At 41.6% G+C, this 17,828-nt stretch overlaps 1 protein-coding gene across 1 annotated transcript in view; it reads left to right on the forward strand.

Moving 5' to 3' along the window:
- tbkbp1 (TBK1 binding protein 1) overlaps window positions 1-17,394 on the forward strand; it is a 69,027-nt gene extending 51,633 nt beyond the window's left edge. The window contains exons 6-10 of the mRNA XM_031799988.1: window positions 298-500; window positions 688-749; window positions 9,281-9,396; window positions 12,787-13,592; window positions 14,160-17,394. Coding sequence (XP_031655848.1) covers window positions 298-500; window positions 688-749; window positions 9,281-9,396; window positions 12,787-13,592; window positions 14,160-14,288 — 1,316 coding nt within the window. The 3' untranslated portion in view covers window positions 14,289-17,394. The remainder of the gene's footprint in view (window positions 1-297; window positions 501-687; window positions 750-9,280; window positions 9,397-12,786; window positions 13,593-14,159) is intronic.
- The last annotated feature ends 434 nt before the right edge of the window (window positions 17,395-17,828 follow it).

Consider the following 17,828-nt stretch of genomic DNA (forward strand, 5'->3'; position numbering starts at 1 on the left):
ATGAAGATACGTGGAGCTGGTTTATCTGGCTGGTGGAACAGGTGTAACAATGTGGGCCAGGTGTTACAATGTGGGCCAGGTGTAACAATGTAGGCCAGGTAAAACAATGTGGGCCAGGTGGAACAATGTGGGTACAACAATGAAGTTACGTAGAGCTGGCTTATCTGGCTGGAAGTCCACATCACTATCCCTTATCCCTTCCCTGGAAAGTATAAGGATGAATGGTATAAACCATGGGATAATTAAGTCCCTCTAGATTGATCGTGTGTGTGTCGGCGTTGCCTTCCCCCTCCGCAGTGCTGGACTGTCCTGCGCTGACCCTACAGAACTCTCGTAGTCTAGACACTCTGTCAGACCTGAAGCTGCAGCGTCTGGAGGCGGAGCTAGAGGGGGCGCGGCACCAGGCCCAAGGGGCGTGTCAGAGGGAACAGGAAGTGAAGGCCGAGTGTGAGAGACTGCAGGAAGAGCTGAAACAGATCCAGAACAACCACATAGAGAGGGTCAGTGAACAACACACACACACACACACCTAACACACACACACCTAACACACTGGTAAGTCTTACAAACTGGTACATTCTCCCTCTATTTTCTAAAGCATAGTCAGTTCTGTCTAACTCTTGTTCTCACTTGGCTCTTACTTCGAGCACCTGCATGCTAATCTGTTTTCCCGCTCTACTTCGGCAGGAAATGACTTCGTCGTGTGAGCAGTGTGATGTGGAGTGGATCAAGAAGGTGGGAGATGAGCAGTAAGTGAAGACAACAACCATTTACTGTGTGACACCTCCATAAGACCTGCAACCTTTTAGACTGCGAGAGGGAGAGAGAGAGACATGGAGAGAGAGACACGGAGAGAGATGAGAGGGAGAGAATAGTAGTAAACAGTAACGTTTCACTAGGAGCTGTACCTGACCCATATCTGAAGGTCTAGACTCTAGTCTAGAGGGTGTAACAGTTTGGTCTGACTAAGGTAGTCTTTAAGGAACTCATTAAACCCTAAATGGTCCCTTTTCCAGGCCCGTCTTAAAGTTGAACTCTGCCTAGAATAATGGCCTATCCATCACATATAAATTCTTTGATGTATTACTAGTACAGCATAGCCACGGGAAGTACACTGAACAAAAATATAAACGCAACATGTAAAGTGTTGGTTCCATGTTTCGTGAGCTGATATAAAAGATCCCAGAAATGTTCCATATGCACAACAAGCTTATTTCTTTCAAATGTTGTGCACAAATTTGCTTACATCTCCGTTAGTGAACATTTCTCCTTTGCCAAGATAATCCATCCACATGACAGATGTGGCATATCAAGAAGCTGATTAACAGCATGATCATTAAGGAGGTGCACCTTGTGTTGGGGACAATAAAAGGCCACTCTAAAATGTGCAGTTTTGTCACACAACGCAAGGGAGAGTGCAATTGGCATGCTGACTGCAGGAATGTCCACCAGAGTTGTTGCCAGAGAATTGAACGTTAATTTCTCTACTATAAGCCGCCTCCAATGTACAGTACCAGTCAAAAGTTTGGACCCACCTACTCATTCCTGAGTTTTCCTTTATTGTTTCTCTACATTGTAGAATACATTGTAGTCCGTGCATGATAATGTCGCACGGATCTGTACACAATTCTTGGAAGCTGAAAATGTCCCAGTTCGTCAATGGCCTGCATACTCATCAAACATATCACCCATTGAGCACATTTGGGATGCTCTGGATCGACCTGTACGACAGGTAGTTCCAGTTCCCGCTAATATCCAGCAACGTCGCACAGCCATTGAAGAGGAGTGGGACAACATTCCACAGGCCACAATCAACAGACTGATCAACTCTATGCGAAGGAGATGTGTCGCGCTGCATGAGGCAAATGGTGGTCATGTGAAATCCATAGATTAAGGTCCAATTTATTTATTTCAATTGACTGATTTCCTCATATGAACTGTAACTCAGTAAAATCTTTGAAATTGTTGCATGTCGCATTTATATTTTCGTTCACTATAGTGAGGGGGGGGGGGGTCCTGGAAACACTTTTTGCCCACACTGAAGATGTTTATATCGGTCTGCTAATACAGGACTATTAAATGCCCAGTGCACTATTGCGAAAAAATATAAAACATTGTTTTCGGAAAATATATATTTTTTTTTTCCCGATTTTTCTGCAGCATCCTCGGCACCCCTCCTTCCCGCAGTTATGCCCATAAGCCTTGCACTGGATAATTATATGAACATCAGTCTCTTTCAATGTGGGGAACAGACTTGTGATTAGGAGCCTAGTTGTGTGTTGTGTGGTAATATATAATACAACAATAGAGGGCAGTGTGGGCACAAGAGCTTCCTGAAATACAGCAGTTGTCATTTGTTGTTTCTCAGAGGAACCAAAACTCACGCTGTGGACCCCTGTTGAATACCCCTGTCCTAGACAGTCACGCCACACACACCTCGCCCACAAGCTAGTGCAAAACCACACTCACGACAAGTTTGAGGGGAGTGAAATGCAAACCCTGTTTCGATAAGAAAGTGGAAGTAAAGTGTATGGTAGAATGGCTAAGGTTGAGTGTGCTAGAGGCCTGGGAGGGGAAGCCTACTACTTTTCCAGTCACATCTTGCTTTCCTATCCTTACTCACCAACCTACCTGCTAGCTGTTATTTTCTTTCTGAATGCCAGCTTACTTCTTGTAAGTGCTCTCATTTATTGTAAATGGCTCAGATTCACGTGGAACTGGTCATGTGTGTTGCATGTTCTGGAGAGCAACAGTTTGGCTCTCACAGACACTTATAATTGGCTTCAAATGGTCAGGAAAAATGGAGAGATTATTGAATGCGTTCATTTGATTGTGTAGACTGTTATGGAATGAACTTGACTTGGTTGACATAATTGCTGACAATTGTAATTGCTTTGTTCAGTTCCATAGTATGGAGATCACATTTTCAATGTAAAACAAATTCAGAAAGACAACGAGCCAACTGTAAGGAACAACAAATAATATACAGTAGATCATGTGTTATTACAGACACTGGGCAAAAACTGGTTGAATCAACATTATTTCCACATCATTTTATCCACAAAAAATCTATCAATGATCTTAAATCAACTCGAAAAACTGATTGGTTTTGCAAAAAAGTCATCAACATAAGGGCATTGCGTCTTTTTTTCACCCAACTTTTAACCTAAATCCAATGACATGGTGATATTTTTTGTTGATTTCACGTTGAATTCATGTAAATTGGCAACTCAACCGAAAGTAGACATTGAACTGAAGCCTGTGCCCAGTGGGTAGCTTTTGACACTGTGTAGGCTGTGGACACGAGAGTCGAAAGCCAGCACTCATTTAGTGCTTATCTTCATCAGAGACCTAAAGAGAGATATGGAGCCTCATTACCTCTGCCTTTGTAACTTTATGTACCAGAATTTGTCATCCATTGCTTTTTCTTATTAAATATCATTGACCAAATGGAACTTTTACTGAGAAATGATATGGTGTATGTATGTGATGAGTTGTATTTAGGATCTGCGTTTCTTACAGTTGAGTGAGAGCAGACAGGCCGTACTCAATAGCAGAGCAAAATATATGTTAGAGCACACAGGCCAAGAAGCTGTGTAGTAGGTACAGAAACAGCAAGCCTACAGTCCGTGCTCTCTAATGTGTTTTCAGAGGTCAGATCCAGCTCATACGGCCCACACCACGCACTTAATCTCCCACACACAACCAACATATAGATTGGCTGTCATGAATTTCTTCCTCGCTATATAACAGTCATCTTTCCTCCTACACAGGCACACACAAACACGCACGCACACACACACACACACACACACGCACACGGACACACACACACACGCACACACACACACACACACACAGAAAAGGCATGCACGAAAACACATACACACACGCACACAGATGTGTGTGTTTCTGTTCCATCTATTTGAAATATACTTTTGATTTACTGCTGAGTATTTTGTATTTTGTATTACACTGTGCTGAACTACACTCCAATATATTTTGTAACAAGAGACTTTCGAGGGTTGCATTTTGTACTTTCAAAATACTAAATACTTTTCAATGCCATTTAAAAAAAAATAGCGATTCACCATTTTGTGGCCCTCGTTCACCCTGCATTGGTATCAGAAGTCTGATGGCACTATGGTGTGATAAGAGTGTCTACTAACGGAACTAAATATAAATGTACATTTAAAAATGAACAATTGCATATCATGCGGAATATGAATCTAATGAGCTCTACCCGAAACAAGTCCAATAATAAACCCAGTGTGCTTTGCAGTTCATTTTGGTATGTTAATTTAATACATATACAGTACATTTACAATTTGGTCATTTAGCAGACACTCTTATCCAGAGTGACTTACAGTCGGTGCATTCTAAGTCAGATAAACAACAACATATCACAGTCATAGCAAATACAATGTGTCTATAACTGTTACTGAGAATGTTGTTTCTGTTTGGGCTGGCTTCTTGCAAATGTATTTCTGTATTTTAAAATACATTATACATGTATTTTAATTAAATACATTTCGAAATACAAGCATTTTGTAGTTTATTTTGATATATTGAGCTTGGTATTGGTATTTTGTAATTGTATTTTGTAATTATTGCCAATCCCTGCACACACACAGACTCAAACACTTCAAAAAAGCTTTTACAAAACGAAGGGGGATGCAGCGCATTGAAGTCTTGGCAGTGTTTATGAACCAACAGAGGTGTTCACACATAAGATATTGCACAAGGTGCTGTGAGTGAGATGTGTTGCTTTCCATGCCATATTTTCAAAGATTGTCAAAAGGCACAGGCGACGTAGAGACTTGTGTGAGCCGAAGTGTGAAAAGGAAGAGTTGCATATGTCAAAACAGTCAATAAATACAGTTCTGTGTGAATAAATGGCGAGAGACGGGAAACTGTCACTCAGACATTCCCCTTGGACTGTAAAACAAGGTAAGGGGATTTCAACTCAAAGCCCAATACAGCTACTTCTATATACATGAAAGAGTTGGATAGAGGCAGTTGGGAAGAAGATGACTGTTTTTTCCCCCCAATGTCATCAGTGGTTTCCACAGTTCCTGTAAGTTATGGATGATCTATTGTATTTTCAGATTGTTGTGAAGGTGTTGGTGGAGAGTTATAATGAAGGGGCTTTAATAGCCCACTCTGTCTGGGTCATGCATAAATGTAGGAGTAGGCCTGTCTGAACAACTGATTCTATTGACTAACTGGTGGAACTTATGAATGCAATGTCTCTGTGGACAAAATGACAGAATTTTGTGGAATGCTACCTTTTCATAAATCTTTAAATAGAAATGAAATGAATTGATTCTTAGGTTAACATTGAGATGTTCCATAGCTGTGATTCATTTGTGGTGGCAGCATCATTCTCCTGAAAAATAAACGGTGAAGACCGATTTATGTATGTAGGAGAACTAATCGAGGGAAATGGAAAAGATTCACAATAATGACAAGTGATGACTGTAATTTCCATTATCTGATGGTTTAGTGTTTGTTAACTGGTTAAAAAACCTCTGTGTGATATGTTTTCTATTGGTACTGCATGTGCTTCCCTCTCCCTTCTATACACAGTGGGTTGTGAGAGTACTCATCATTTGAGACTTCTCATGGCCATATAGAATTATTACAATTGCTCTATTTCTGGTCGTGCAGGTGAAGTATATGGGAAGTCTGTGTTTGTCTGACACCATATTTCTCTTATCTTCCACCATCACTATGTAGAGGAAGTGGAGTCAGATTCAAGTAAAACACAGAAGGTTTTATTGAAATGAGTTTGAGAGATAAGCTTTATCAGATCTGTTTGGGTACACATTGGCACCTATCTTCCTCCCACCTCCCCATTTTAAAACGTTGTATGAAGTTTGTGGCGATATATCTGGTAGAAATTATAATACAGTACGTGTATCATATAGTATAGTTTGTGATCTTTGTCGTTTGGCTAAATACAGTGATTGTTTCTCTACGGGATAAAGATCAAAGATATAGGTGTAGTGCATTAGTGGAGACTAACAATGTTCTCAGAGAAAGCCTGCCGGTTTTGACTAGCAAAAGTTACTTTTCGTAAAAGGTTAGGAGAACTTGTGCAGCAGGTTAGGAAAATTAACATAGCAGGTTAAGATAATTAGGTTATGGTTAGGAAAAGGGTTAGCTAAAATGCTAAAATTGTCCCTGACGTGACTCGAACATACACTATATACACAAAGGTATGTGGACACCCTTTCAAATTAGTGGATTCGGCTATTTCAGCTACACCAGTTGCTGACAGGTGTATAAAATCGAGCACACAGCCATGTAATCTCCATAGACAAACCTTGGCAGTAGAATGGCCTTACTGAAGAGCTCAGCAACTTTCAACGTGGCACCGTCATAGGATGCCACCTTTCCAACAAGTCAGTTCGTAAAATTTCTGCCCTGTTACAGCTGCCCCAGTCAACTGTATGTGTTGTTATTGTGAAGTGAAAACATCTAGGAGAAACAACGGCTGAGAAGTGGTAGGCCACACAAGCTCACAGAACGGGAGTGCTGAAGTGCGTAGCACGTAATAATCGTCTGTCCTTTGTTGCTACACTCACTACCGAGTTCCAAACTGCCTCTGGAAGCAATGTCAGGACAACCACTGTTCACCGAGAGCTTCATGAAATGGGTTTCCATGGTCAAGCAGCCACACACAAGCCTACGATCACCATGCACAATGCCAAGCACCGGGTAGAGTGGTACAACATTCTAGATGATTCTGTGATTCCAACTTTGTAGCCCTTTCCTGTTTCAGCATGACAATGCCCCTGTGCACAAAGCAAGGTCCATACAGGAATATTTTGTCAAGATTGGTGTGCAAGAATTTGACTTACCTGCACAGAGCCCTGACCTCAACCCCACTGAACACATTTGGGATGAATTGGAACGCTGACTGCAAGCCACGCCTATCGCCCAACATCAGTACCCAACCTTACTAATGCTCTTGTGGCTGAATGGAAGCAAGTCCCCGCAGCAAAGTTCCAACTAGATGTTGGCATTCCATTTCATCCCGAAGGTGTTCGATGGGGCTGAGGTCAGGGCTTTGTATATGCCAGTCAAGTTCTTCCACACCGATCTCGACAAACCATTTCTGTATGTACCTCGCTTTGTGCACAGGGACATTGTCATGCTGAAACAGGAAAGGCCCTTCCCCAAACTTTTGACACAAAGTTGGAAGCACAGAATCGCCTAGCATGTCATTGTGTACTGGAACTAAGGGGCCTAGCCCGAACCATGAAAAACAGCCCCAGACCAATATTCCTCCTCCACCCAAACTTTACAGTTGGCACTATGCATTGGAGCAGGTTAAGATAATTAGGTTATGGTTAGGAAAAGGGTTAGCTAAAATGCTAAAATTGTCCCTGACGCGACTCGAACATACACTATATACACAAAAGTATGTGGACACCCTTTCAAATTAGTGGATTCGGCAAACCCAGATTTGTCCGTCGGACTGCCAGATGGTGAACCATGATTCCACACTCCGGTGAACACGTTTCCACTGCTCCAGAGTCCAATGGCAGCGAGCTTTACACCACTCCAGCCGACGCTTGGCATTGCACATGATGATCTTCGGCTTGTATATGCGGCTGTTCGGCCATGGAAACTCATTTCATGTAGCTCCCTAAAACAGTTATTGTGCTGAAGTTGCTTCCAGAGGCAGTTTGGAACACTGTAGTGAGTGTTGCAACCGAGGAAAGACGATTTGTACATGCTACGCACTTCAGCACAAGGCAGTCCAGTTCTGTGAGCTTGTGTGGCCTACCACTTCATGGCTGAACTGTTGTTGCTCCTAGATTTTCCACTTAACAGTGTTGACAGGGGCAGCTCAAGCAGGGAAGAAACTTGACCAACTGACTTGTTGAAAAAGGGGCATCCTATGAGGGTACCATGTTGAAAGTCACTGAGCTCTTTAGTAAGGCCATTCTACTGCCAATGTTTGTCTATGGAGATTGCATGACTGTGTAGGTGCAACAGGTGTAGCTGAAATAGCCGAATCCACTAACATCTAGTCCAAAGCCTTCCCAGAAGAGTGGAGGCTGTTATACCAGCAAAGGGGGGACCACCTCCATATTAATGCCAATGATTTTGGAATGAGATGTTCAACAAGCAGGTGTCCACGTATCTAGCTACAACCAGGACTGACCTGAGAAAAGACTGCGTTTCCACTCATGCGATTGTGCTGAAGAGATAAAAGATGCACTCTCTATTTTTTCAATGCAGTCTGATTTAACACACCGCTTCCTTTTATCGTCTGTAAAATCAAATCATATTAAAACATTGCTGACGTAGGTAAAGTAAAAGGTTAAATAAATCACACAGCAAATACCAAAAGGCTGTGTTTACACAGCAGACCAATTCTCATCTTTTTTCACTAATTGGACTTCTGACCAATCACATCAGCTCCAGAAAAAGATCTGATATGATTGGTCAAAAGAACAATTAGTGGAAAAAAGATCAGAATTGATCTTTTTTTGTAAACGCAGCCATTGTGTCAGACTCTTTTTTTATTTTTTAAAGCTTCACATTTTCCATAACTAGCACCTCACGCAATAGGATGTGTGTCCCTTTTCTGTCATATCACCATATTGTCTACCACCATCAATTTCAATTCAATTCAATTCAAGGGGCTTTATTGGCATGGGAAACATGTGTTAACATTGCCATCATCAATGTTCCAGTAAATCACAAGAGTCTTATGTGAAATCGTTTTTTGAGCTCAGATAAGCTATGTTTTATCAGATCATACACACTGCTGCCATCTACCACAACCACCGCCTTTTCGCTCTTTTTATGTTTTCAAATACCACCCGTGTTGCCTTGTAACAGAGTTGTTTGAAATAGCTGCCTCGTTACCATGGAAAATGCCTGGGTGTCATGTTGAGACAGCTGGCTGTCTGCTTTACGTCTGACTACTTCACAATGGTGTGATTCATGTGTGATTAATATGATTGGTATTCAAAGAAATACTCTATATTATGCAATGATATCAACAATGTAATTGGTATGCAGTCAATCTGGAGATGAGAAAGAAATGCATCTAGGAACTGCTTAGATCGACGTATGATAGATGTCAAGTGTAAATAACCATGGACATTTTGAAAACTAGAATGCATTTAGTCAGGTAACCACAGTGTGCACACACATTTGAAAGCAATATTAGTAGAATGATTTCAAAGGGGGATTTTGATTGTTTGGTTGGTTGGTTGATTGGTTGGTTGATCAACTCGGTTCTTTCTCCCTGCAGGGTGAATTTGGCACTAGCCTACACAGAGCTAACTGAGGAGTTGGGACGTCTGCAGAAACTGAGCTCCAAACAGAAAGAGATCCTGAAGAAGACCTCCCAGGAGCATCATAGCCCAGGTTAGTAACATCGCTAGAGAATGATATACAGTATGGCCCACATTTAACAGGCTAGCCCAGGTTAGCAACATACCTTCAGAAGTTTACATCTTAATACAAGTTTTTTTTTTTATTGTTAAAAAAACGTCTTAAAAACATATTTTAAAATATCCTTTAAACCTGACCATGACGACACTAAATACTCTACAATAACGTTGTTGCAACCAGTTTTGTCCGCTGGGAACATTTACAACTTTCAAACTGCAGCGCCTTTTGTCTTCCTCTGTCATATCAACAGCTACCTCTTTACCACAAACCCCAACCCAAAAAGGTGTTTCAATGCATGCTTTTTTTTTTTGCAGACACTGGGAAGGGTAATGAACAAGCAACATCTTGAAAGCAGCATTGTCATACTTGCTTCATTGGCCCATTTGCGTAGATATTCTTTATTTGTTGCTGTCACAGTACCCAACCTGACACACAACACACACATCACAGGATGGGAGAAGCACAGGGACTACTGCAGAGCAACACCCCTTGAGCAATTACAGATAAAGAGCTTTGCTCAAGGGCACAACGGAGGTAGGGAGGATATGGGACATACAGTATACTACGGCTTACAGCTCACTCCCTCAGCTCGGGAATTTTAACCGGAAAAGAGAGGAATGAACTAGACTCTCAAGGAACTGGAATGTACACTACATAACCAGAAGTATGTGGACACCTGCTCATCGAACATCACATTCTAAAACCATGGGCATTCATATGTAGTTGGTCCCCCCTTTGCTGCTATAACAGCCTCTACTCTTCTGGGAAGGCTTTCCACTAGATGTTGGAACATTGCTGCGGGGACTTGCTTCCATTCAGTAACAAGAGCATTAGTGAGGTCGGGCACTGATGTTTGGTGATTAGGCTTGCAGTCGACGTTTCATTTCATCCCAAAGGTGTTCGATGGGTCTGAGGTCAGGGCTTTGTTCATGCCAGTCAAGTTCCTCCACACCGATCTCGACAAACCATTTCTGTATGGACCTCGCTTTGTGCATGGGGACATTGTCATGCTGAAACAGGAAAGGGCCTTCCCCAAACTGTTGACACAAAGTTCGAAGCACAGAATCATCTAGAATGTCATTGTATACTGGAACTAAGTGGCATAGCCCGAACTATGAAAAACAGCCCCAGACCATTATTCCTCCTCCACCCAAACTTTACAGTTGGTACTACGTGTTGGAGCAGGTTGCGTTCCCCTGGCATTCCACTTCACAATAGCAGTGTTGGCTGGGGAAGCTCAAGCAGGGAAGAAATTTGATGAACTGACTTGTTGAAAAAGTGGCATCCTATGACAGTGTCATGTTGAAAGTCACTGAGCTCTTCAATAAGGCCATTCTTCTGCCAATGTTTGTATATGGAGTTTGCATGGCTGTGTGCTCAATTTTACACACCTGTCAGCAACATGTGTAGCTGAAATAGCCTAATCCACTAATGGGGTGTCCACATACTTTTGAAAAAATGGAAAAAGTCAAGGGGTCTGAATACTTTCTGAATGCACTGTATAGTGTAAAGTAAGTAGGCCTACAGCAGTTTTTTTACTCTCCTGGGGTTGCAGAGCTACATATACAGATGTAGATGTACAGATGTACAGATGTAGGATCTTAATTTGAGCTAGTTTGCTCCAGCAGGAAAGTAATCCTGCAGCAACAGGAAATGTGAATTATTACATGAATTATAATTAATTAAAACATTTTGTAGTGGTTGATACATGTTTTGTTAGGGCAAATGAAGTCTGGCATTTTGTAGAAATGTAGAAATTAGTAGAAAAAAGTAGAAATTACAAACTCTAGAAGCCTTTTTAAACCTTGAATACACTACAAGTTTGCATTTCCTGCTATGCAGGACAATTCTTAGCAACAAAAGAATGATCAAATGAAGATCCTACATCTGTATGTGTGCTGAAATACTTACATTCTCTCCTCAAGTCTCTGTTTTCTCAAGCCTCTGTTTTTTCTCTATTTCAAGACTCTGTGGAGAGTTCAAAAACACCATTTACCCTTTTTTCACTCAACTGCAGAACCAAAAATGTTTCCCCTTTGAGATGCTTCTGATTCATCGATGCACACATCTTTTTTTTGTTGTTAAATTGCTGATAGCTGTCACAAGATTACAGGAAGCATCTCATACTGTACTGTAAAATGTGTCAACATTCAATTAGATCTGTGTCTCTTAGGTGAGGGGAAAATAATGCATTCATAAATGTATATTTTTTTGCCTATCTTGTCGAGTGCGCTGCTTGTGGAGAATTGATTTATGCTTTGTGATCAGACAAACATATTTGCATTGCAAATCCAGAGCAACACAGAGTGTCTGACGCACTGTAGAAAGAACTAGAGAAATGTTATTCAGGAAAATAGCATAATGTGATATGGTAGATATGAAAGATTATACACTTTTTCTTCATTATCAAAAATATATTTGATTCTGTGTTATTGCTAGAGACGTTACCAGACAAAAACTCCTCCTGGCCCTAGCTACTTCTCATACAGATCACTCTGTTGTCACAGGGAATTTTCCTGCACAACAGAAAATACTCATTGTAGTGTATTTGAGGTTTAAAAAGGCTTCTAAAGTTTGTAATTTCCACTTAAAAATTTCAGACTTGATTTGTCCTAACAAAAATGTATCAACCCCTACAAAAATGTCCATTATTTATAATCCACATTTCCTGCAGGATTACTTTCCTGATGTGTGAAATGGAAATGTGTTTTTTTGGATTAAGGTTAGGGTTAAGTGACTTGCTCAATTAGGGTTAAGTGCTTTGCTCAAGGGCAGATTGACAGATTCGAACTAGCAACCTTGCGTTTACTGGCCCAACGCTATAACCGCTAGGCTACCTGCCAACCACCTGTATGTACAGTGCATTCGGAAAGTATTCAGACCCCTTCCCTTTTTACACATTTTGTTACATTACAGCCTTATTTTAAAATGTGTCTTTTTTTCTCAATCTACACACAACACCCCATAATGACAAAGCGAAAACAGTTTTTATTTTATTTTATTTTAGCTAAGTTATTAAAAATAGAAAACAGAAATACCTTATTTACATAACTATACAGACTATTTGCTATGAGACTCAAAATTGAGACATTATTTGGAAAGGCACACACCTGTCCCACAGTTGTCAGAGCAAAAACCAAGCCAGGTCGAATACATTAAAAAAAATCCATTTTAGAATAAGGCTGTATTGTAATAAAGTGGGAAAAGTCAAGGGGTCTGAATATTTTCCGAATGTACTGTACTTATGAGTAACAAGTAACAACAGGCTTTAGTCCTATTTTGGCAAGATGTAATAACTTTTGTCTTCGAGAGACACTCTTGTGTGCTGCTCTCTGACTCCCCCTGTCTCATCTGTTTCCTCAGTCCAACGCCAATCCCACCCCCCATCTCCCATTCATCACCAACGCCACTCCCCTGTGCCCCAGCGCCACTCCCCCATCCCGCCCCAGCACCACTCCCCCATCCCCCAGCGTCGCTCCCCAGTTCTCCAGCCACAGCGCCTCTCCCCGGACATGCACCGACGCTCGCCCCTGCTGGAAATCAATGATGGGCCCGCCTCCTACTCCTGCCGGCCAGCCAGCCACCACCTGAGGGCTAGCTTCCAGGGCCGTCGCAGCTACTCCGAGGTCGCTGACCCTTCGGCCTACCAGCGGCCACTGCGCCTCAGCCTGGACCCCGTGTCCACCCTGCCCAAGCCCCGGCCCTACAGGGACTCCAGCTACTCCAAGCAGCATCAGCAGCACCAGCATGGAGGCTCCCAGCATGGGGGGTCCCCCCACAGAGGAGGCCAGCTCCGAGGTTCCCAGTCTGGGCTGCAGAGGGCCGGCAGCGAGGTGGGCCTCCACGAAAGTTCCCGTCACGCCCGAGAGCTGCCCTTCCCCCTGTCCGAGGTCTCTCCCAGGTCTCACCTGCACTTTGAGCCCCCGCCACCCCCCACGCCCGCCCCCCAGCTGCCGCAGTCCTCTGAAGACGAGGAGGAGTGGACCTGCCCGCACCCCATCAGCCCCCCACGGACGCTGGGCGTGCCCAACAATGTGTCGCCTCATGGGGTCATGAGGGGGCCGGCGTCCTGCTCACCCTTCCCCATCCCCTCCAGACCCAACACCCTGACCTGCCACCCATCAAGTTACCTGCACACAGAGCACGCCCAGTCCTGGCCCTCCATCAATGTGAGTCACACGCACACTCTATCCCAAATATGCTGTAGAATATCATTATTCTATCACAACAAATCTCAAAAATTGTAAAATGGGTCAAGATTAGCTTGTTATCTCCCTCAATCAAAATATGTCTTTGAAAGAGAACTGCCCTTGACTTGTTAATGCCTTCCTGCACTGTGCTATTTAATGGGAAATGCTCTGTGTCACATGACATTTGTTCCAATGCACCTTTACATATGAGCTTATTTTCTTCATGAAATTACCTAAATGGTCCAAATATTATAATTGATAGTTGCCATAGACCAGGGCTGCCCAACCCTCTTCCTGGAGATCTACCATCCTGTAGGTTTTCAGTCCAACCCTAATTTAACATATCTGATGCAGCTAATAAGTAGAATCAGGTGTGTTAAATTAGGGTTGGACTGAAAACCCACAGGACGGTAGATCTCGAGGACGATGGCTGAGCAGCCCTGCCATAGACCCACACTGCTTGTTGACCTGAATGCTGTGTGTGTGTGTGTGTGTGTGTGTGTGTGTGTGTGTGTGTGTGTGCGCGCGCGCACGCTTTGGATACAGCTGTGGATGGAGACAGAAGAGAGTGACATGAGGAGCTGTCCTCTGTGCCAGCTCATCTTCCCCATTGGTTACCCTGATGACGCCCTCATCAAGCACATCGACTCGCACCTTGAGAACAGCAAGATCTGATCGCCATGGCAGCACTGCACCCTCTTTTTAGTTGCTACTGTTTTTTACTTATTGTGGAGTTATTTTAGGTTTTATTTTGCGTTTTTAAGCTGGCTAGCTTTTGTTTGACAATACTTGAGGGCTTTTTGTGGGTTTATTAGCATGTTTGGAAAAATAGGTGGTTTAAGAAATGACATGGATGGCGTTGAGGTTCATGTCAGACAATTTCCTTGACAGATGCAAGATCAGGGACATTCCAGGCAACTTGCAGTCCATTTCTTTTTATATCTCACACTTTACCAGTACTACTTGCTGTAAAGTGGCCTGCTTTACTTTCCTCTCTACCTATGTACAGCAATACAGACCAACACAATGAATTCCTGGAATTATTTGGGTGACTCTAAAGGATAGATCCAGTCTGTTTTTTATTCAGGGCTTTGCGATGTGCAGTCAGAGGTCAGGGTTATGTTATGGAGAAGGTATGGCTGTGTTAATTGTGTGTAGAAATGAATTTGTCCTGCAGGGCGGGCATGTAGTTGGCGTGACGACCTCGTTGTAGTGGAGTGGAAGGAAGGCATAGGCAGTTTATCTTTAGGCTTGTGGCCTGATCAAAACTATATGAATCTTAGCACCTTAAATTAACCTAAATGAGCCTATATTAAAGCATAATTACCCCCCCACCACCACCACCACCACCACCTAAATGTTCCATTTAATGTATAGTTTGATATATCAGTTCAGTAACAAGTCAAAAGAATCTTAAGATATATTTTATATTTTCTTCTCCAAATGATAATGTCACACATGTATCATGTTGGTGACATTTCACCCTCACAGGCTTACACACAGCTGTATATAGAAAGTAGGAAAGGAGGACTCCTTATAGGGAAAAGTGCATGGAAAATATTTGTATATGATAACAGTGATTCAACTGGGAGTCTCTTTAGTCTTCCTGAAGAAACGACCTGAAAACACTTATAGTGGAACACTATTTATCACTTTTGTCCAAAATAAAACATTTCTCAATCCTTACAGTCCAACACTGGCACACTTAGTATTTTGTATCTTATACATAGATATCTTAAATATAACCTCCAAAATTCAGAGTGAGTGTTTGGGGTAATATTATGGAATCACTTTTTTTTATTTTATTGAGTCGAATATGTTGTACATAATTGTTATCTGACGTTTTGGTGAGACACAGTGGCTGCGTTTACACATGTCAAAACACACCAATCATAGTGTAACAGATCCGAATTGGGCTGCCTGTGTAAATACAGCCAATGTCAATGTGTCAATGTGTATCCATCAATGCATTTTAGGTGGTTGTCAATTTTGGACAAAATTATATTCAGAATTCACCATCATGTCAAGTTGAACAATGAACTAACACAAGGGCCATACATTGATTTGAGCAAATCAGTGGCCTTTTAGAATCCACAAATATTCTATACTGTTATGTATATTCATATATCACTCTGTGTAAAACTTTTAAAGCTGTGTACAGACAGGTATTGTAAGCCTAATGCAAGTTCTTCTGTGGTCCATAACTTTAATCAGGACATCTGCTGTTAATAATCTCTATTATCCTGGCTACCAATTTAAAATATACACAGAAAAATCACATTCTGCTATTAATCTATTTTATGACCTACTGGTTTGAAGTACCGTTCTTGCTAGCTTATCTTCAATCAATTTAACAACCTACATGACTAATACAGAATGCTGTTGATAAAGATTTGATATATTCTTGGCCCAATTTGTTATGTACCAAAGAAGAAATGTAGCACACCATAGTTTGGTTACTATAAGAGCTATATATAGCTCTTATAGTAACCAAACGATGGTGTATATATATAGTTAACTAAATATTCTATAGTAGGCCTACAAACGGGTGGAAAATTAACAAACTCACCTATGTAAAATCCTATGGTCCTATGTTAAAAAAAAGAAATACGCAGACACACCTTTTACATCTCAAAATTATTTCACCTTGGGAACTCTGTTCCCACGCATTCCTGACCCTCGGTAGTACATATACATTCTCTTTTGAAGCTAACAATGATCTATATGATTGTGGAGTTAGAATAATGGATCAATTGCTAGCCAGCCCACACAAAGACAACTTTGTCTGTCATTGGCTGTGTACAGAATGTCATGTTGGATTGTACCTTTTGATTACTTTGAATGAAGTACCCTTTCATAACCAAAGAAACCTAGATTAGATTTATGTACAAGATATACACTTATCTCTCTTGATGATGACCAAGTATCAGTTAAGCATATCATGTTCACACAGATATGAATGGAGAGATAATACACGGATATGAATGGAGAGATAATACACGGATATGAATGGAGAGATAATACACGGATATGAATGGAGAGATAAAACACGGATATGAATGGAGAGATAATACACGGATATGAATGGAGAGATAATACACGGATATGAATGGAGAGATAAAACACGGATATGAATGGAGAGATAATACACGGATATGAATGGAGAGATAATACACGGATATAAATGGAGAGATGACTAAAATGGCAGTGTAAATAGGAATGGAGAGACGATACCGTTTTAAGGAAAGCGTTCATGACCAAAATATGTTGACCAGCAGCTGTAGTACTTAGCAAACACGCCTATCAGTTCACAATGTTAAGCAGTCAAATGTATATACAATACACACACACACACATACACACGCACAGTCTGACACTCAAACCGCTATCCACAAAGAGGTAAGTTATGTAAAGATTTCCTCTCCTGCTTTTTTTGTTGTTGATGCAAATTCTCGGTCAAGTTTCAAATCAGATCAAACACTGACATTGACAAAGTATAAACCCTCCTTCTAGCTCTGTGACTTATCTGATGATAACAGTAAACCCATCGCGTGGAAAAGCCTCGACGGCTGACTGATAAGAGCTCGACAGATCTTTCTCACAAGCTGAAGGGCCACTACTGAGGAAGAAGAATCACTATGGAGGTGTTTTGTGCACCGCTGGATTTCAAGGACTTTCAACAACTTGTATTTCAAAATTAAAAAATAGTTACGTAAGGAGTTGTGACTTTTTCTTTCTGTATCTACATTTCGTGAAAAATAAACTGGAACTTGCACTGAAAGGACTCTCGGAATTGGTTGGTTTCACTTATGTAGAGATACGCAATAAATACTATTTAGTAGTCAAGATAGCATTTATTGTGTACCTATACATAATTCTTGTGTATCTCTAATATTCAGGGATAAACAGTTGTCCGGGCCAATTTTTACTAAACTGCTGTGGTGTCTAATTTCCAAACGATCCTATCTATCTCTCCCAGAGCCACTCCAGACTGCAGAGCTGAGTCTAAGCACAAGGGGGAAGCAGACAGTTGGAATCACATTGGGAATCACAGTCCATCCTCTTTACTGTCTATTTTATAAATTACAGATAGGCATGAACCCAATCTCTCTCTCTCTCACATACAGTTTGTATCGCTATCCTTGCTGGGACCAAAGAATTGATTACCATCCAAAATCTTATTTTCCCTAACCCCTAACCCTTATTCTAAACAGC

Source organism: Oncorhynchus kisutch, linkage group LG20 (genome assembly GCF_002021735.2).
Source record: "Oncorhynchus kisutch isolate 150728-3 linkage group LG20, Okis_V2, whole genome shotgun sequence".
Lineage (NCBI taxonomy): Eukaryota > Metazoa > Chordata > Actinopteri > Salmoniformes > Salmonidae > Oncorhynchus > Oncorhynchus kisutch.